Raw genomic sequence first — 22361 nt, 5'->3', positions numbered from 1 at the left:
AAGACATCAGTGTGACTATTGTAACATGGTCTGTAAATCAGATGTCATCATAGCTACTACAAATTCATACCAGAGCTCCAAACAGAAACAAACAAAACCTCAAGTCCTTATGACAGCCATTCTGAGTTGACCTAAAGGGCTTCTCATATTAATCTCAAAATTGAGTTAATACCATTTCCTTTAATTTACAGCTTGCAAAACAAAAACTTAGGTACACAAATGGGATGGTCTAGATCACATAATGAAACTGTGGAAAAGTGTCTGTCTGAACCCACATTCCAGGATCCCCTTCTAATTCTTTAGGCATTACATTGCACTTCTTTGCAGGAAGATGGCATCCTCAGAAAGAATAGATATATTAGATAATACAGTGTTTACTGTACAACCAAGAACTAATGACAGGGAGAGAAGAAAGAACATCAAGTTCTCCTCTAACATTCTTGGCTTTTTTGTTATTTTCATTTGTGGTTAAATTTAATATTCCTAAAAATGAAGGCCTTGAAGGCACCAGCCAGCTGGATGCAAGCATTTTGCAAGAAGAATTAAGCAAGTTTCTTAGCACAGACGTGCAACAGCCTTTCTAGAATATGCCTGGCTGAAGCTTGCCATTCTGAACACAGCAATGCTGTACTGGAACTAGGCAGAGTGTTCAAAAAAAGACTAAAACCACCACCACCAGGGACGTGAAATGAAGATGAAAATGTAGGAGTCCTCAAAGCACAAGTGGAATTCACCACCATCCTCTGCAAAGATGACACTGGTATAAGACAATGCTCTGTATCCATAGGGTGCTTTTCACCAAATTTATTTCCTTCTTACACAGTTCACACTGAGTTGAACAAGTTCAACTGTATTTACCAACCAAGTCAGGAGACAGGGAACTATTTCTTCTCCATCTAACTTGCTCAGAAACTTATCCTCGCCTCCATCTGTCTCTGCTACTTGAGCTCTGGAAAAATATATATGGAGCATGCATTACTGTAAAGAGAGGTTTTCTGTTGATACACTTGCTTATTGATTAACAGACCTACCGACAATTAAAGGGTGCTGAGTTACATGCAGCATATGCCCCATGTGTTTGAACAATACCTTTGCTTTCTACAACACTTGACACAAAATACAAATTTCCAGTATTATCAAAATAAAAAAAATGTTTAAACTTCCCATCAGCCTACTGCAAATTAGCTTCACAAAACCCACAGTATTATTTTTGCCTGAATACTGATATTTACAGGAAAATTATGAAGTCCATTATTAAGAAATAGAGACCAAGTTATGAAAGGGTGGTGGTAAGCTGAGGCACAAAAAGATGTACGTGTTCTACAGCAATAGCAGCAATGGTAACAGACAGAAGACTGAATTTCAACCCTATTATCTAGTCTCTGGATTACAGTTATTTCTGTTTCACTCTACTGTAACCCAAACCTGTTCCAGCCCAACTTGTTTCCCCTTTTGTTCTCTGTTATTCTTAGAAGGCAGCAGACAGGTCTGCAAAAATATCTAAGGTAACTGATTGCTCTTGTGCTGTGCAGGTATTTAAATCAATTTATCGCTATGCAAATCCTACAGGAAGAATTTGACATGCTGTATCAAATACCTGTGTCAGTACTCTCCATGACTCCCTGGGATCAACGACTGTTCTCACCTATCCTCATTAGTTAGCATATCACAAGAAGCATATCCACAGTCCAAATCAATGACCCAACAGCTCAGCCATTACTGTACATGCTGTATGAGATTAAGGCCACACTGCCAACAAAATACTCAGGCACAGGAGGCAGGGGAGGTGATGTTAACACAGATGGATTGGGCAGTATGGGAGAGAAGAGCTGGGTCAGAAAACAGAGAGCAGTAAGATTTGTTTGCCCCAAATCTTAAGGGAAGGTTTCTTACTGGTTCCGTACAGTGGCCACTAAAAAGAAAGCTCTGTGATTTCCAAGATTAACAAAGATAGCAAGAGCTGCAGCACAGTCCTAAGAAACAACACAGCACGGGGATGCTATTATGCAGCTTCCTTTAACAGGGAATCACCTTGAATATGGTGACACTCTTGATTTACTATTTCTAATGGGATGGAGAGGAGAGGCAAGGCTGAATGTTGAACTTGCACACAAGGCTATATTCAAATAGATAAAGTGGGATTTTTAGGGCAAAGTGAGTTTGGTTATTTAGCTTTTATTAAGGCTATGATTTAAAACTGTTTGCAACAAGTTGCTCCACAGTTTTAACAAAGGGGGAGTTAACCAGCCTGTGAGACATGGGAATGTTTCAGTAAAGTCACTGTAGGACACTGACAATCACATTTTGGAAAACAGCAATTGCAGTGAAACAGGAGCACGTTGCACTGCCTCTAAACTTTAATCAGGGGCACAACCTCACAAGTGAGCCATACAGGAATGACAAGGAGGCACATCCACTAATAGGTGGCACCTGCCAACAGGCATAGAACTGGAGAGGTCCCAGCACCACGTACCACGGTACACAGGATTTGAATACAACTATTTCTCAGCTGCTCTGAGATGAGGCAGCTCAAGTGAGATTTGCCAGCACTAGTGAAGGTTATGGTATTGTCCCAATAAGAGCATCCCTGTACATCAGGGGTCTGCAGCCTTTTCTGATGTATGTCCAGAAACTTTCACCGGGAGCACAGACTGCCATACAGAGGCCATAAGCCTCCTGGGAGCATACCTGGTTTTGTCATTAGTTTGGCTGACGCCTTCACAACAGTCAACAGACTCCTTCCCACCTGCACAGCTCCCCCCGAATCTCAATCCCCTTATAGTTGGGGGCTCAAGAAGTTTGAGAACAAACAGCTATTGAAATTTACACTTAAACCAAAGAGCCCTTCAGGTTCCACGTCAAATTCAGGCTTACAGCCTAACATGCTGCAGGAGAGCACTCCTCTAACTGCAGTCAGCTCTTGACGAGCGTGAAAACAGCCCTAAGCATGCAGGTTGGACTTAGCCTGTAGGGTGAAAAAATAGCACCAGGTGAGAAACTGGTAGAACTGAAGTATTAGAGAAAGCATAAATAGCATTACCAAAAAGTCCAGGTGGTAAAATCAATGCCATTATGCAAGATTCAATAAGCCTGACAGAAATGTACAATTTCTTCAAATTTTGCAAAGCTTTTGCCTACAGTCTCCTGTTCCCACCCCTACCATCGTGTACACTTTGAAAAAAAATGTGGAAATTTGAGATCTCTGCAGTAGACAATTCTATGCTGAAACTGAATTATACCTTAATTTCTGAAAAAAAGCCAAACTGTATTATATAATACACCTTCTTCCTGACAAAAGCTTAGAAAATGGGAACAATATCCCCACATACAGTTCTTATTTTTATGCTGTATTAACTGTTATATGCAAACTAACTATATACCATTACTAAAAGTTTAAATCAGTAATTTCACTTCAGATAGTCTGTGGTTAAAAAATATTGCTGTATTTGATATTATCATTTGAAAGAAAATAAATCTTGTAAGATCAGTGATACTTTTAACTTACATAGCTCTGTAGAATTTGAGAATTTTAGGAGAGACATTGGATGGAGGAAGTTGGATTTTTGGTTTGTAATTGCAGTTTTGATTGGGTTTTCTTTTTTTCATAAGGTGATGTTTCTGTAGTCATTTTTAGGCCACTGCATTTCTATTCAGGTGATATTATTATTTTCTAAGTGCTATCAAAAAAAGGTACAAAAAGCTAGTCCCTCAACAAAAGAATAAATGGATATTTATCCATAATTATATATGGATCATATATCCATATATACTGCTGCTCTCTCACCACTCTCAGAATCTATCCCACAAACTCATTAGATAAAAACCATATTTTCACTGAGATTTACTAATTTAAATAACTTTAAAAACAAAGTTTCAATATTTAACCTGTACAAAAATAATGGATTAAGTTATTTAAATGGTAATAAAGTTACACAGAATAATGTCAAGTTATCATATTATGATTACTTTAGGGAGTCTATCAGGGTAAGGAATTTAGCTTTAGCAGGTCATTTTACCTCTACAGCCTTCTCGCAGTGCAGCAGCTGTCACACAGACACAAGAACAGCCCACTAAGTCCTCCGCCAAAGCAAAGGCTCTAGCTGCAAAGTGCTCTACCCTGTTTCATACCAAACTTCACCTTGGTGGTTAAATGCAGCTTTAGGAAAATGCATCCTCCATACCTACTACTGTCTTCTGCAGACCTCACTTCAGTACTTGAGGAAGTATGAGCTTGTGACCTTAAGCTATTAAATACACTAAGTTGACGAGCTGGAGTTCTTATTAAAAATGTTACATATCCATTGAAGAGTTCTTGCTCAGGAATAAAAGAAAGGTGTTTTAGATATTAATTGTACTTACTGCTACACACCACCTGTTGTTCTACAACTGCTTACACAAGTTCCCTACCAGCACGCTCTCCAGGGGACAAGGGAGGTGCCACAGTATTACACAGAGCTGCTCTCTTTGTGCCTCAAAGCTTGGCCTTCAGGAATGCAGGCAACAACGTAAGAATTGGGACAGAGGAATCTCATGAGTCTTAATCAGCTGCAAGCAACTTAACACGTGCTCTTTTGCTTCTTTGGTCATCAGTTTTTCCCATCAATAGGATGGGTATATTGTGAAGGCAAACTAGTTAACATCTGAAACAGGGAAAGACTGCAAGCAGAAAGCCCCTGAAGTCCATCTCTCCATATGCTTTTCTTTGGACATTTACAAGTTTCCAGTGCTGTGAGAAGTGGATGCCTGCACTACTTAGTGATGAATAGTTATCTGCTACTCGGAGAACTGGTGCCAGAGGGTCAGACCCACAAGTCAAACCTTTTCGTCTCCTGTGTGTGTTTTGACTAATACACAGATGGGAGGAGGCAGAAAAGCTTTGTAACTAGAGCAAAGAGAATATTGACTCCATTAAGTAAAATATTTTTTGCATTACTAGCTGTAGAACATTAAGCAGAACAAAGAGAACATCATTTCCCAAGAAAGCAAAGTTGTCAAAATTGCAGAATTTGTCTGAGCTGTTTTTCCACCTGACATAAGCATATTCCATACAATTCTGAAAATATCTTTTTTAATTTTGCTTTTCTTTTAAAGAGAAGAATAGAATATACCTTCGATCAAAGATAGCCACCAGAAGCAACTCGTATTAAAATGATAGAGGTGTTGATTTATCATTTTCATCAGCATTCGGACTACTGACAGGAATTCTTTGGGGAAACAGTTCTCTGTACCACTATGCCCTGTATATTTCTGACCTTCAATGTAAACTTGAGGAAGAAAAATTAATAGACCAGGATTCTCAGCACTAAAGGACAGAATTACAGTAACCTTGATGTTACAGAAATTAGCATGCCAGGAACTGGGAAGACTAGACGGAACTGGGCCAAATTCATTTAGTGGCTTCTGTTGCAGAAAGATGCATGTAAAGGACTCTGCAAACAACTGTTCCTCGTTGTGAACAGCACTAATGCTCTTGAAATGACATCAGGACAACATTTGGTGGGAAACCAGTTCTTACTAACCTTACCAATACAACATAAAACCTACCCAATGGTGCAAGCCCATTTTAGACTAACAAAACTATTTTTGCTGAGCTATCAGTAGCAGGGCAGCAGTGTGCCAGGGAGCTCTTTTCATCAAACCCTAACAACTTCACAGGAAACAGATTGAATTTGCTGCACCAAGATCATCCTCCTGTTAGAAATGCAGAAGGACTGTGAAAGAACCACTTACCTGGAACCTGTGAACCAACTCCAGTGACTGGCTGTCATTCTGGTCTGCTTCAAGGATGACGTCTGTCAGTTTATGTATGATCACATCCAAAGGGCCCTGATCTTCAATGGGTTTGGTGAGGTCAAGCTGAAGAAACCAGAGAGAAACCTTTTATTAATATATGGAGGATCTGAGGTTCTTGTCCCTACCACCGTCCAAGGTGCTGCTGCCACACAGAAATAATTTACTTTACACGCTGCCTGTATTTTGGTACATTGCCCAAATCCCTGAAAATTCATATTTCACTGAAAGTCAAAAAACTTTACTCACACATTTATTTCTCAGCAATGTAGATCTAATTCCATGAAAAAGCAGTGAAGTCATTGCCAAGCACCTTTCACCCAAACACCTTCCTGTACCTCTCCGCCCTCAGCTAACATTTCCCTCTTCAGCTCTCTTTCCTGGTACTTACACACACATGCAAAAGGAATGAGCAACAAAGATTATCATCACTAATAAAAAGAATGCCTGCTGCACCCTTCACCCTTTGGGATTGCACAGAACGGCACTCAGGACAGTAACACAGGTAACAAAAGCAAGTGACTCAGGATCTTTGCAAATTCATCTGCTGCAGGGACAGCTATTTTAGCTGGTAAGGAGGTCCCAGAGCACTCCCACTAGTAGACTTCGGCAGTTAGCTGGATAGGGGACAAAGATTTGGGGTGGGGTCTGCAGAAACTCTGCTCCAGACAGCATGGGAAGGCACAAAGGTGGTGGTGATGTGTCACAGGGCTTGGTCCCCAGTACCAAGGCAGGGTTCAAGGAGCAGAGGAACCACCTGTACTGGAAAAGGACTGAGCTAGGGATCTCTTGAGGAAATCTTAATGCAAAGAAGGCTACAGGACCTGATGGGATGCATGCAAGAGTACTAAGAGAACTAGCCGGTGTCATTGTGAGGGTTTAGATTTATCAGGACATAAATCAAAACTGTGGAGATTCCAACTAAATCAGGAAAGAAATTCCACCATGAGGACAGTCTGGTTGCACCACAGAGTCCCACAGAGGCTGCAGGATCTCCATCCTTCAAGGTTTGCAAGACCTGACTGGACAAAGCCCTAAGCACCTTGGTCTGAGTTTAATGCTGAATCTGCTTTCAAGATGATGTATTATGGGCCCCTAAGGTCCCTACCAAACTTAATGATCCCGTGAAGCTACTTACCAGATTTCAACATTTGTACAGTATAAGTACCAGAACTGGTTCGTGATCTAGGCAACACACTGAGCTGCCCACAGTACAAAAGCTGCCACTTTAACAAGCACTGCTCTTTAACCAATTGTGAGATCTACTGCATCAGTGATAACTTACTTAACCTTGTAAACTTCAAACCAGGAACATCTTTGAAATGAAAGACAGATGTGTGCTTACTAAACTAAAGTTAGCATCTGATTTTACAGTTACATGCATGCTCCTTTCCATTGCTACTATCCCTTTTATTCAGCTCTGGCAGAGAAGGGGGTGGGGGGCACAGGAGGGAAAGGAGGGCTGGGCAGAAAAGGCTGCTGATTCTCTGTTTCAACAGAAGCCTGGTCTTCACTGCCTCATTAGGTTGAGTTTTGTCCTAATAAAATTGCCCACCCTACAAAAATAGCCCTGCTTTGAATTAAGGAGTGCCTTAAGGAAGGTAACAATAAGACAGGATGGCTGGAGCTCAAGCACCAACAAAACTAAACCAGCAGAGATCTAGCAGCCTTATAATAATTTGCTAGTTGCTAATCTAAATGATCCATGCAGCCGAATTGCTTTTCTTGTGTAGGCACTCTTATCTGGGTCAGGCTTACTTGAGCAGAATAACTGAAATTACCTATGGCACAAAAGCAAACCTAAAGACACCAATTCTTCCCAACAGAGACCACCTTTGCTTGCCCATTATTATATGCTCCTACTAAGAGTCACAGATGAAGGCTCTAGTACTACCTTTGAAGTAAGTATGTAGATTCTAATACAACTGGAAGACATATTGTGCATCTACCTTCTAGGAGACTAACAGAGTGCGCAGCAGACTCTCTACATTTGAAGATTACACAATGGTAAAGACAAACATGACAACTTGATGTGGATGCTCAGTGATCGGTAAGCTGTGGCTGGGTGAGGCAGTCCACAGAACGTCTGGCTGTCCTGGCACTTACATTTTTACCCCTATAAGCAATGCAGCATGAAGGCTAAGTGCAAGTGCAAGTGTCTGCAAAATTAAGGCAAAACAATGTGAACTGCAGCTTGGCTAAGGACATGCAAGGAGATGATCTACTTCTGCAACCAAGTTCCAGAAAAATCAGTTAATATCCTTAAAAGAAACCTCAGATGGCCACACTGCTTTTCCTGAGGTTTTTTCATCTGCCTATCACATCTGGAAGGAAACAGCAAAACAAAGGGTCCATTTAACTAGGTCAGAAAGTTCCCAGTTGCCAAGGTACAAAAATGCGAATTAATCCATTTTCAGGACTTCCAGTCTCAAAAAACAGTGAGAAGCAAGTATTTGAGATTGGTTACCCCTCTACGTTCTTCCTGCACTTGCAGCTCAATCTGCACAGAAACATTCAGAAAACAAGAAAACAGTCCTCACTTTCAGCCTTGACCGAAGAATAGAAATAAGCCTTCAAAGCACATCCAGGCATTTTCAGCAGAGTGTTTTCCAGAAGCGTAAGAGATCTGGGCAAGATAACTTCTTCACAACCATTGTGCCAGCTAAAAGCGACTGGTGTATTTTGAGAATGAAACAAAATGCACCTACTTTGCACATCGGAAAGTGTTAACAAGGGCCCCCTGTAACAGTGCTCTGCTTCCCCTTCACCCGGGAAGCGCTGCTAGAAATGACAGCATGCTAAGGCAGCTCCTCTGGTAGGAAGCTCAATGACCACTTCAATTGGCTTAACAAGGACAGCAGGTACATTTCAACCATTCAAACCTTCAAAATTTGACCCAGTATTTTGTGGATAGGAGGATCAAACCATTTGCAAGAATAAGTTCTCTGTGTTCTGAGCCATGCTGTGGAAAGCAAATATTCCTGGGCTGTGCGGAATTTGGAAGAGATCCACCTTCCTTTTATATACTAAGAAGAAAAAAAAAAAGTAGAAGTAGAAGAAAAAAAAAAAGATTTGAGGCAGGGGAAAGAAGCCTTTTCAAGTAGAGTATCAGACCCAAGCAGAAGTCAGTGAAAGTAGAGTGCAAAATTTCTGATGGTCCTCTGCTGAGACAAACACTGATTCATTGTCATCAGCTGGAATTTGAGCCCTCCTACTACTTCCCTTCTCTTTCAGCATCTCTCTCTCCAAATGATCTTTGCATTTGACATAATCACCCAAAGGTTTGTTTTTGCACAGAACTAACACCATAGCAACAGAAGTAAGAGAAAAAATTTATCAGACCCAGCTTGAAAAAAACAGAGAGATATGGCTATGATGCTTTTTATTCTGTGAAGTAGGCTATAGCCTACTCTGCTCGCCCTTTGTTATATTAAAAAACCCAGCCAACCAGGTATTGGTTTCATGGCACTGTCACCACCAAAACCCAGCAAAACTGAGGTGAATGACATGGAAGACAGCGTCAAAGCTGTACACAGAAAATGCCAGATACAAGGCATAGGCCTTTCCAGGTCTTACAAATTCATATATGGAAGAAAAAAAATGCTAGATAAATGCTCTTATCATAGCTGGCTGTGGCTAGTCTGCTCACCTTCTAACAGAAAGACTGGCTGGGATTTAAAAAAACACTCCAAGCTTAGAAACGTCATAGTCTCCCCCATAGCATCCACTAGAGAGCAAGTTACAGGCATACAGAGCTCCATCTCTGCCCTCTTCTCCCCTTTGCCTGTCCTCCAGAAACACACAGCTGGGGCATTATCCAAATCATTACATAGGAGGGCAAAAAAAAGTTTATTTCCATTAAGCACAATTTGTTTAAAGTTTTGGGGTTGTTTTTCTCCAGAACACTGGCAATCCATCTATATTGCAGGGACAGGGCGAGTGCCTGGCAGAGTGCCACAGCTCTCCATTTGTCCCAAATGCAATCCCACACGCATGCATTTCTGGAAGCTGTGTTTAAAAATAAAACTATGTCCAAGTGAAAAAAAGCTGGATTCGTTCACTCAGAGAAAAAAAAGCAAAAACAAACAACTGCAAATGTTGGATTTAGCAAAAAGAAATATCATTTATCTAAATGGTTAAAAATAGTTTTGTATTTTTTTGTTTTATTCAGTGTTTCCAGTCCATGCTATCATCAACTGTGTTTCAGAATCTGGCTGAACTGGATTTGTGGTTTTTTTAAAAGCTCTTCTTCAGAAATAGTTTTTGGATTATCATTCACTTGAAATGAATTTTTAATACCAACCTGTTCTGTTCTCCAAGCTGAAGGCAGATCTGTCCACTGCTATATCCCTGAGGAATTTAACAACACATCTCTCCATTTCTATTTATCCTCACTTTTCTCTTAAAATATTTTCATTAAAAAAAAAAAGACTCAAATCTATTGTTTAAGCATTTGGCTCCCACTCTCCAATTGCCTAACAAACTCCACTCACCAGGATGCTGCACTAAGCTCGTGCTATGTTTATTTGATGCGCTGCTTAGAAGCAACAGGAGTGCATGTACCTCCACAGCAGCCTGTCTTGCTGCACGAGGAAGAAGCTCATGAAACTTTCACCCAAAGGAGGTGAATGAAGATAAGAAGAAAATCATCAGAAATGACAGGTTTGCTCTGAGCCTTCTCACTAGGCAGATACCACCAAACCATCAGATGTTATCTCAAGTGCTAGAAAGCTTAATAAAATGCCACAAAAGGGAAAGAATGCAACCAATTTTCCAATAGGGACCTGTCAATGCTCTGCTACACGTTTCACAAATCATAGTCCAAAAGTCCCTTTGTGATAATTTAACCACTTTCCTCCCTGTGAACTAGACATCCAGCACCCACCTGACCTGATCTCTCTGTTCCCTGACTCCTGAGGCTGTATATGGAATTTTCTACACAAATCTATTGCATTCTGTTATTCAGATACTCAGTTAAGGCTGCACTGACCCCAAAACATGTGGCGTTTATTTCAGTTTCTTAAACTCCACTGCACATAGACCTTCAGGTTTTTAGTCATCATCTCTCTCTCCTGGGGCTATTTTCTACCCTGTATCTTCACCACATACATTTATATCAAAAGGCTTCTAAAACAAAGCTTTTTAAATTCTCCCCTTCTTCCCCCAACCCCAGCGTTTACCTTTGCTGTGCATCAATGCTGAGCCAGTCATAATGAAAAAAAGTCACGAGCTCTGGGTTGGAAAGCCAAGTCTTCAAGAAGTTGAACCCTGACAGCTGTTGTATCAGTGGATGCTGTTCTCTCCCCAAAAAGCTCAGAGAGTAAAGCCCCTCAAAATATCTTAAGTGCCCTGGAGAGGTAAGGGAAGCAGCAAAAATCAACATTGCCAAGTTCAATGTTTCACCTTGCTGTAAAAAGTAAACAAAAATACACAGGATAGTCTAATTACAGGAGAGAAGGTGCTTGTATTTGAAAGGAAATGCGGAAATTTCCTGAAAGAAATCAGGAAAACAGTTGTGCATGACCTACTCGTGGGGAGCAACAGCAACAGAACAGAATGGCGCAGAAGCCTGCCTGCTCTTTTGACAAACCAAGGTGAATCCACAGGACCAAACAAGACCAGCACATCCTGCTTTCCCAAATTAAATCCTGCAGGAGCAGTCCAGTCCTGTTCCTCTACCAGGACTACGCTCCCACAAACCCTGCTGTCAGGTCTACACAAGCACAAAACTGAGACAAATGACTCCCTGCCAAAGCTGGTGGAAGGTGACAAAGTATATACAGGTATACATTTCCTCATGAGGAAAGACATTATGTTACCTGCTGCCTGGTATTTTCACTGATACACAGGCTCTCCATAGCCCCTAAAATATTCACATAATCAAACTAAATAAACATTTACATATTTAAGAGAGTTCCTCCTCATGTCTCTGGCCATGGAAGAAAGTGATCTGGGGTGTCGTCATGCACAGCTAGAGTAAGTATTCAGCACTTGCTGCTGCTGCTAATGGGGCCAAAGGATACTGAGGGAAAACATAAACCCCTCTAGGTGACAGAAACACCCGCTTTATCCCACTGCAAAGGGCAAACATGGACCCAACCATCAAAGGCTGTAAAGAAAGAGCAAAAAGTTCATCAAGAGGCCCTATTTTCTCTCTCCACGCCCCCCTCCCCCAGCGATCCTCCCCCAGTGCAGAATTAACTTGCATGTCCTGTTGCAGCAGCGGTGGCAATCTGAGAAAGGAAATCCGCGGTGGTGAGGAGGCTCCCCCTCCTCGGCTCTCCTGCTCTCCCCTCACACTGACAAGAGGTGAGGGCATCACAGCATCAGTAACAGCCACCACGTCAGAGGGGAACTCTTTCCCAAGCAGGAAGGAAATGTAGCTTGAGAATACCCTACCTTTTTGCTAGTCTTCTCGGAATTGAGGAAATTGAAGACCGACTAAAGAGCTTGCCTTTCTACCACTGCAGGAGGCTAACTCTATGGGTTATCTTTTGCTGCTCTGCCCAGCTTAGTTTAAGAGAACCACCAAAGGAGAAGGAAAGCAAGTCCCACACTGGGACATGTTGTTCAGAATCTCAGGTGCCAACGACATCCCAAGCAGCAAAACATGCCTAAAGGTGAGGAGCAGCACAACATAAGCTATGAAGCCCTGCTGGGTTCCTATTTTCTCAGATACCGAAACTTTAACACCAGAGTAGAAGATTCTGGGTTTAACAGATGGTTTCTTTGCGTTTTCTTGCATTGGTGCCAGAGTGGATTACTTTGCATTCTGCTTGGCACAGGTTGCCAGAAAGTGTGAGCACTTTGCGCATTTTCAGGAGTCACATGCTGCCGCTCCCCTGGAAACTAGGTATGATCTCTGAAATGTCTGGCAAGTTCTCACTTCTGGCTGTGTTCTAGATAAAATGAATTAAAAGGAATCTCATAGCTTTTTTTTTTACACTGCATGTACTAACATACACGGACACATTCAAAGCTTGTCCTGCAGTCACACAATCCCCTAGGACCTTGGCGACCATCGCCTCCCCACAGCCTCCTCTGCACCCTCCCACAGAAGCAGAGAGCCAGCATTGCTGTCGCCTGTGCAGTAACAGTGACAGACAGTGAATCGTGACTCCTACTCAGTGTGCAGAATAACACTGGGATAAGTTACTGCATCTCAGTTACTCAAACCTCTCCCACCGCCCCTGGCACATAAACCTCCAACTGAGCACCACCCTCCTGTAGGCACCAAGTTTTGCCCCTTCACTTCTTTAAAAGCAAAACAAGAAATCCCATCTTTGGGCTATGGCTAAAGCTCTTCACAGAAATTCTCTTCAGTAGATATTTTTTAACCCAAGACTAGAACTTCTACTATATAATTTTTGACTTGAAGCCCAATGCACAAAAAACATTTCTAGACATTAAACTGTAACTCAGCTTGCCTTATCTCCTTATCCCCTGTACAATACTTTGGCAGTTGCAGAAAGTTCTTTACAGAACTTGGAAAAATGTGGGAACGGCTGTTTCTGAGCACGATATTAAACTGAGAGGTCATGTCCCATTCAGGCTGGACTGCAGTGAGCAGGTTTTGGTAGACAAGTGGTTAAGCAGTTCAGTCTTGTTCAGGGATGGTCTGAAAGGCAATTGCTGATGTTCAGCACTGCAGGAGGAATAATCAATATTATTCAAATCCAAAAAAGCCTCTTGCCAAGGGTGTCTCCTGAGGTCACCAAGGCTCCTGGTGATTAGGAAGGGCAGCAGAACAAATCCAGAAATTAGCAGAGGAGAAAAGTTGAAAAGAAAATGTGTGACATGGGAGGATTAGTGCTCCAAAGAAGAAAAGCAAGTCATAGAAAAGCAAGAACCCAGAAGAATGAGCAGTCGGCATAACCTGCTGCTGAGACTGCCTTGCTTTATTTTCTGTAACCATCAAAAAGATAGTGTTCACATACACCAGATTAAAAGGCTACACAGGTAATCCCAGCAGCAGAAGGTTATAGGAAAACCACTAAGTGGTTCACAAAACTTCTGGCTCACTTCTTGAACTTAAAGCTTTGGAATCGGCCAATCAGATCCAGAAAGCCTAAAAAGATTTTACAAGGAAGATTTTCAATGTTTCTTTGAGCAAACTGGGTCAGCTCTAGCCCAGTTATTGAACTGACAGCTCAATCAATCCTGTAGGAGAGCAGACATTAGAGGAGTGGAATGGAGAAGCCATCCATGGAGAACACTCCAACTAACCCAGAATACAGAAATACTGCAGCACTACAGCCAGTACAGCCTGGGTAAGCAAAGGAAGGAGGGCGAGAGGGGTGCACTTCTCGGAAGCTTTCAGTGCTTAATTGTAACAGCATATAAACATTCAAAATATCAAGATCTGACAGTACTACAAATACTTTTTTTTTCCTTGATAACTACCGTATACAGAGAAAGTTAAATGAAGGAAACATGTTCTTCTGAAAGTTTCTCTTGGAGCCATGTAAACGTGTACTGCATAACCTGTCTCCCTTCGGCCATGGGATTAGATAAGTAGAAAAGCTGATATATAAGAAACATCCCCCAGAAAGCCTAGCTACCACCCTTTATCTTAAGGGCTGAGGAAGCTCAGCTCTGGACTTGCACCACAGGGCTCAGCTTAAGGATAATTCTTCAGCAGCACTTGTCAAACATCAAGAGCAGTCGGTTGCTCCTGTATGCGTGGCTGCACTTCCCAAGAGATTGTCAATGTCTCTGCTGTAATCGTCCCTTTAACAAAGCTTCCAGCTGGTGAGCAGAGAGGCACAGCCAGTCTGCCAGCACCCTCTTCACTTTTGTTACCTACTAGCCCCAGGAGAGCTGAATTTCTAAGGTGCATTCCGCTTTCTCAAGAGACTCTGGATGACGGGGAGTTGTAAGCAAATACAGGTAGCTCCCAAAGTACACTTAATCCAGTCTGCTCATCACTTTGCTGCATTTGCGTGGTCTTTATTGTGTATTAGGGAGTTTAAATACATGTGGAGAGAGCAATAGCTGTCAGGGTAGAAAGTTTTTATGCTCTTTATTCACCCCCTGCCTAAACTAACTAGGAACCCTTCTGAAAAACAAAACAAAATTGAAGCATATTTCTCTTAACAAAAGATACTCCTTCATCTAAACATATTCTTACCCACGGACACTGGGCAGCTAGTAAAGTTTGTGCGACTGTGAAGGATAGAGGAGAGGGAGAAGTACACTGGAATACAACAGGGAAGAAACACAGAAGCTTTAGAAGACTTAGTCAGACTAAGGAGGAAGTGAAAATGAGTAAGGCTGCTTTTGAACAAAGAGAAGGCCATGCTTAGGCTGATCTGTATCATACCCCTATGCTGCATGAGCAGAAATCAGAAGAGGCACCATGAAGAGATAGAAGAGATTGTGGCATTCCCTTCCATCCTGTTCCAGCAAGTATTATTTATGGGAGAATGAAGTTGCCTTTCAATTACAAAGAATTACTTCAGCTTGAAACCACTGCTCCCAGTGAGACAAAATGATGAAACTGTTCCTTCCAAGGATGAATCTAAAGGCATTTGAAATGGTCTGAAATGAACATGTCCGCAAAGATAAAACAGTTATCCCATGATTTCTCAAACTGAGGAAGAAGGGCATGGGTGGAGAACACAACCATCATGGCCCACCCTCTCAGGTGCTGCACTGCTAGAAGGTATTGGAGAAAGGAGCAGAAAGTGAAGCCAGGAGAAGATGGCCGAGACACAGACAAGGCTCTAACATGAGGAAGAGGAGTGCAGCACGTCTGACTCATTGCTTCAGCAAACACCCTGGCATAGAGAAGGTGATCACAATAGTTAATGGCCAACAGTTTGTTTCTCAGCAACTGCAGGTATCTTTGCTTTTTACTTTCTACCATGTCTGACAAAGTCCTTGCAAGTGCTCCATGGCTCAACCATGCATCATATATCTTTTCCCACCCAGGTGAACTGTCTTCCAACACAGCACCTGCCTAACACATACAGAGAACAACTGGCACAGGCAGAACGTTTTAGGTAAAATACCCTTTAAATGACTGGTAAAAAGTCTTTCTTTTGCTGTGCTGAGGAGGTCTGACAATCCCACAGTATTATTTGGACATAGTCAGATATTAATGAGAATGAAAACAAGATGAACTTTATCATTAGGGAAAATTAGCTCCTTAAAACTCAGGAGAAAAAACACTATGACTGAGGTTATGGCCCACCTATTCCAAAGCAGGAAAACTAACATAAAATTTAGTAATACAAAGAATAATACATCAAGCTGAGTTAGTTTAAATTACAGGATAAAACAGTGTACAGCTCAAGCATTTTTTCTTATGATCTCAGGATGACAAATAGATAAATTAAAGAAAGTAATTAGTAAAGACTGCTGAGCTGTGAAAAGCTCAAAGATTTGATCATAAAGGACGCTTGGCATTTCTTACAGGCATGCCAAAGAAATGTATTTCGGGAATACATAAAAAACAAGAAAAATTGGGATCTCTGTGCATCAAGTGGAAGTTTAATATTAAAGATGATATAGGAATGGCCCCAAACTTTACACAGGTATTTGGCTTCAGTTTTCAGCAAGAATAAAAATGCTGACCATGGGAGCAAGGCAAGTTGGTAAACAAAGATGGGTACATATATATCAACGGGTACAAGCAGTCAAAGCCAGAACTCATGGAGTGAGATTCGCTTCCATCTCATTTTAAGGAGTTGATAACTACACTGTAATTTCAGGCTTCTCCTTGCAGAGAGAAATGAATAAATACCTTGATGTTTCAAATTCATGTAGCCTGCTTTACATTCATATTCTAGGATATGAGGAATTGCACCTGAAATATGCCTGATCAGAGGGAGCCTTGTGGAGTGGCACAGATGTCAGATGACTCTGAAGAGTTTAATGTGCCAAGGTGAGGGGAAGATGCTTCCCTCCCATAATCAGATACTTAAAAACAAACAAACAAAAAAACCCAACAAACAAACAAACCAGCCTCTAGAAAACAAAATCCAATTAACCAAAACATGGCATAGGAAATCACAGGATGGTGATACAAGGGTTCTGAGTATCTGTATTCATTATGGAGTACTTCCCAAGGATCAAAAAAGCACAACTATATTAGGCAAAGAGTAGGAGGGGAAAAAATGACAGCTACTGACTGTTCACCTGACCTAGTAACTATGCGCATTTCAACACATTTGAAGATATTGAAAAATAATCAGATCTCCAGAGGTAAAAAAAAAAAAAAAAAGCAGTAAGACATGACATGAATCTACAAAAGACGGATCAAACCCATCTAACTGGCTGTATGACCACTGATGCGTGAGACAGAAAACGCAGCAAAGCTTTTTCTCAGACTTCAGTAAAGCATGCAGTCAGCTAAAGCAGAGAAATACAAGGACCAGTAGAACAACAGGAAGGTGAATGAAGAGCTAAATGAAGGAGATGACGACAATGGCTTGCATGCTGAAAGCAGCAGTGGCAAACCAGAGAGGGTCCGCTAGTGGCATTCCTCAGGCACTAGTCTTGCAACCATTTTATTTAATATCTTCCTTAGTGGTCTTAGCACAGTAAGCAGATTACTGATAGACCTTAATAATACACAGAAGTGTAACTGACATCGCCACTCAGACAGAAGTATCATGCAGAAGGGAGGACAACATGACTAAATACAAAACGAAAGGCTACATGTAGCTGGACTCAAAATGAAAAAAAAAAATCTGTCCTATGCTTGGAGAAGGATGCTAGTATGGTAGCTGAAGTACGACTGTGACAATGATAAACTCAGTTTCACCAGGATCAGGGAATTTTGGGTGAGGTTTGCTAGAGCCAAGCTAGTATAGAAGGCACTACTGAAACCTCCCCATGGAACTGCTGCACCCAGTTTAGGGCATCTGTATCTACAAATATAAACTCAAAATGGAAATAAATGCTTAAGAATTCAAGCAAACTTCGTAAGTCAGGCTCAAGAGCCTAGAAAATCCCTTCTACACTTACATCCCATGGTCATGGGTCCTTAAAAACTATGAATAGGAGCACTTGGACTAATGCAGATTCTTAGAGTGTTAACCACTTTCTGGCAAGAAAAAGCTTACCATAATCATAGATACTGCTGCTGCACTTGAGTACTGCTTTACTTTATGCTATAAATGGGCATTCTGGGGCATGCAATATGAAGAGAAATCTGCTACCCAGGAACACGTATTGTCCAGAAGTTCCCTAAATATTCTTTTAGGAACAAAAGACCTAGGAGGTGCAACAATGGAGATCAAATAGAAAAATCTCTGGTTTCAAATTATTCAAACTCACATTTCACTTCCATCATAAACAGAGTGTGAAGTGAGCAGCACACAGGCAAGATTAAAAAAAGACCATCAGAAACATCACTCAGGAAGAAGCAGGCAAAGAAGCACTTTGTCATCAAGCTGTAAATCAAGTCTGGCACACTCCCTAATTCTGGGCTCTCTCCTCAACCACCTTGACTGACAAGCCTTCCTCACCAGATGGAGAAGGAAACTGTAGCTCCTTCCTTGGCAAGGCATGCAGGCCTCGATGGACTTCTGCAAGGATCCTGCAGATACCTTGTCCCAATAAGATGGCTGTGCTGACTTAAAGGAGTATCAGCAACAGGAAATTAGGTCAGTACTTCATTTTAATTGGTTAATAACAGCTTCAGGTGGTATCTCCCAAGCCTACCATCTGACTGTTGGGGCTTTAAAAATGACATTACCTGCCCCCCACTATTCATTTTCTTTTCCCTTTCACTGTTTGAAAGACTCAAACAAACAGGAAAATGACTGCCTATTCAGGCAAGATGGTGAATGCAGCAGTAATTAAATGAGCTAGAAAAAGAACAGCTAAAATTGTAGTTCTGATTCCTCACTCAACTCTGTTTACAGGAATCTCAAGCATTCCTGTCACAGCAACAGGTAAAACATCCTCAGAAAATGGAGTCTATAAATTGCTGGTATGCCTTCCACAGACACCAAATCCCATCCTCAGTATTCATACTAATTTTAACAGGCAAAGATAGGAAGAGGAGAAAACAGTTAAAATATAAGGACACAGCTAGAGTGCGAAAAGCCTGTCTGTGTAGCTTATAACCTCATGACAGAGAAAACCAGATAAACTCCTAGAAGGTCTCATGTGATAACCTAGTTTTCAAAGCATGTTTGCATGCACTCTCTCCCTGAGCTCTGATATCACGGCACTTGTCTTGACCGTCATTCAGCTGTCTGTCAAGCCACCCTAACAAATTCCCGCCTCCCCCCACTGCTTCTCATCTATCAGCACAGATGATGCTTTATTTGCTCTCTCTTTCCTTCTCCACTCTTTTGCACAGGGGTAGCTCCAAACTCCTTCCCAATTTCACCTTGGTATCTTTTCTGCAATGCTTTCACCCAGGCAAGACTGTCAACTGACAGAGAGGGCTGAGCCCGGCTCCTGTCTCCCCCGAGGTCCCTGCTCTACCAGACATCCCCAGAAGCCTCTCTTTTGGCACTTTGCTCTTTCTCCCCTCAGTTCTGCTTTTCACTGTAATTGAACCTCAAGATCATAATCCTAGTTTCTGCTTTTCTACCTCTGGCTCTTACCTCAACCTCTGCTTTTGCTCCTGTCCCAGTTAGCCCTCCAAGCTTCCCCCCCTTCATCAGTCTCTGTGAACTCTATCATCATCGAGCTGCCAGGCCTACTATTTAGAAGACATCACCAGTTCTCTCAAGCTCTCCCTCTTTTGCAATCCAGACCTTCCAGATTCCTTGTATCCCTCACCACATCACCCTCCTTTTGGATCAGAGAAAAGCCCTCCTCTGTTCACCTTCAAAATTCTTGAGCTTATTCCCTCCCACCTCCCATCTACCCACAAAGCCAACTTCTACTGCCCACTTCAAAAATCCAACCAGTGCCTTTGCGTTTTCTTCCATTCTGCTGCTTCCACTTCAGAGAATCTTGCCATAAATATTTACAAAGCTTTGTCACTGCTAGACTTCACATCCCTATTTCCCATTGCTGCTTTGCTGGAGGGACATAAAGTCACTTCTAAAACAGCCAACCCCCCCAAATTCTCCTGCCTTTTCTCCAAAGGGCTACCTGACTCCATCTGTCAGCTTGGCCACACACAGATACAAAGAAACAGGAGTATTGGTGTGACACTGCACCTAAATTAACATGGCTACACAGCTTCCAGATGGTCAGTGAGGACACACTAAACTAGTAAGGGCAGAATAACATTCACAGGGAGCAGCTGAGCAGAGAGGCATCTCAGCTGAAGTTAAAGCCTTGGCCAGTAAGAAAGTTGTTAATAAAAAAAGAAAAGTATAACATACACAAATACATCTTATGGTTTGGGGTTTTTTTTACATAAATATTCCTACCTCTCCAACAGCCTTTGTTGGAGAGGATATACAAACATGTTTTCTTCTTCTCCTTCCTTTCTGAACTACTTTACTTTCACTTAAAATATGGTGCAGAAGAAACCACGACATTGCCACTCTAAGCCATCTTCTGAAACTGAGAACTTATGTTGAGTTTCTGTGCATTTCCCCATAGTCAATTTTCACCACTGTAGTATTTAAATGCCTACATTTTGGGGAGGAAAGAGGGCTTGAAACCATTATAATGCAGTTAACTGACATCACTTCATGATGAGAAGTCCTCTCTGACACTAACCCTTTGAGCTATGACATGAAAGCTAACTCTTTCCCTTGCCTGTCCCACACTCAGGAGCCAAGCACCTCACTGTAAGCAGTCACCTCTGAGCTGTCTGAGCAGGAAACACTGAAACCATGTATCATTGCTGGCACAGCTTTTACAGCCAGAAGTTTTCACATACAATTGAAAAAAAGGGCCTGTTTGACAACAAAACCCCTTCCACATGCTTCCTGACTGACTGTTTGGTCTCCACTGTTAGTCTAAGCAGAGTATCTTGAAACCTTTTGGGCACACACTTGAAACTTTCAGGACAAATCTCAGTTTCCAAATGAAAAATCCTTTCCTTATTGCAAGCAAAAGATGCAAACAAACTTCTTGTTTTAATTTATGGCAACAGTCACGTAAGAACTGGCTTCATAAAACTTCAAGGAAAACTTCTATTTAACGAGGATTTTAATGGACCATGCTGAAAAAAAGGAGAGAAGAATTTGCCCCCCTTGAATCCCCTGACTTACTGTACCTGCTCAATCCACTAGCGCAGAAAAGCTGACTTAAAAACCTCAGCTAGCAAAAAGAGTTCCTGCAGATGAAGTTTACCCTGCGCATTGCAGTAGTGTAAAAAAGCTAACTCCTTCGCAGCAGGAGCTGGTAAGGCAATTTCCAAAGGCTGCTTCCTCTAAGATGTGTTGCAATGTGAGCAGAGCTGTGCTCGGCCAGGGACTCCCACCAGAAGGCAGTCAATCCAGAGCTGTCCAATTCCTGATTCTCACCTTACCAGAGAGATTAAAAAGAGTGTTTCAAGTTTTCCGACCATGACTTTCCTCTCCACTGCTTTGCATCTCTCTACAAGCCCCCTTTATTTCCCTCCATCCCACCTTGGCAGCTGAGGATTACTGCCGAACTGGCATCTCCCTCCTCTTCAGCCAGTTTGCGTGGCCATGACTCCCCACCGGCAGCCTGCAGGGCCATCCCTTGCTGCTATTTACAGACAGGAAAGACCGAGGTGTGTGACCCAGCTGGCCCCTATTAAAGATAATGTTATCACAGCTCCAATTGTTCCTGTCTACATCTGCTGGTGGGAGGAAATAATCAACTTGTCTGAGCTGGAACAGGGGATGTTGGAGAACTATGAATCAAAAAGCTGCTTGTGTCAGGAAACCTTGGCCATGTGTTGCATTAATAAAGGATTTTTTTTCCATAGCTGTGCTAATAAAGGGCAACTTACCATTATTTCTTCCTATTTGCATGGAAGCAAGAGGCAGGTTATGGGGGACATGGTGTGGGGAAAGGCACAGACCTACATGCAAAACCAGAGGTAAACCTTCCCAATGTCTTGTATGCAATGGCAGCCATATGCAGTGCCTAACGCATACAAGACCTACACCGCAGTGAAAATGTAACTGCTAGCAAACACGAAGCACTGCAGGATGTACATGCATGTCCTGAAGTGCTGAACTCTAAGTCAAGTCCTCAGAAAAACACACAGACTGAAAAACAGTGGAGGCGTCCTCCATACCAGCTTCCTCCTGATGTACATCAGGACCTGCTGTAGGGCCAGTTCGGCCCTGTTTGTGGGTTCTGGGAGTGCCCTTTGGTGCCAACCTTCAACGATTTTTATTCCACATAGCAGCCTTTCAGAGGAAAAATACTAGCATTATAACTGGTCAAGTTGCAGTGTTTTAACTAAAACACAATAAACTATGCTCCAAGGCATCATACACACCTTGAGAAGGCTTGTTTTCTGTCCCATACTACCAGCGTTACCTTAATTAGTTTTAGCAGGCTGGCTTCCTTTAAGCTGCAGTGCCTGCTGTGCTCTCACATCTGGAAGTTCACCATCCAGAAGGTCTTTTAAGCCCTTCCAAGTTATTTCCTCCACCATACGTTTTGATCATTAGCCCACTTTACTTGGTGTTTGAATACTGTCTCAGGCTATCAGAGAGGTG

At 42.0% G+C, this 22361-nt stretch overlaps 1 protein-coding gene across 2 annotated transcripts in view; it reads right to left on the bottom strand.

Annotated features, from left to right (window-relative positions):
• The window catches only part of ITPK1 (inositol-tetrakisphosphate 1-kinase), a 158644-nt gene that overhangs the window by 74328 nt on the left and 61955 nt on the right, over positions 1 to 22361 (bottom strand). For both annotated transcript variants that reach the window (XM_069783587.1, XM_069783588.1), the window contains exon 4: positions 5731 to 5856. In XM_069783587.1, coding sequence (XP_069639688.1) covers positions 5731 to 5856 — 126 coding nt within the window. The remainder of the gene's footprint in view (positions 1 to 5730; positions 5857 to 22361) is intronic.

This window comes from Haliaeetus albicilla, chromosome 5 (assembly GCF_947461875.1).
Source record: "Haliaeetus albicilla chromosome 5, bHalAlb1.1, whole genome shotgun sequence".
NCBI lineage: Eukaryota > Metazoa > Chordata > Aves > Accipitriformes > Accipitridae > Haliaeetus > Haliaeetus albicilla.
This window is presented reverse-complemented; position numbering and strand designations above follow the sequence as displayed.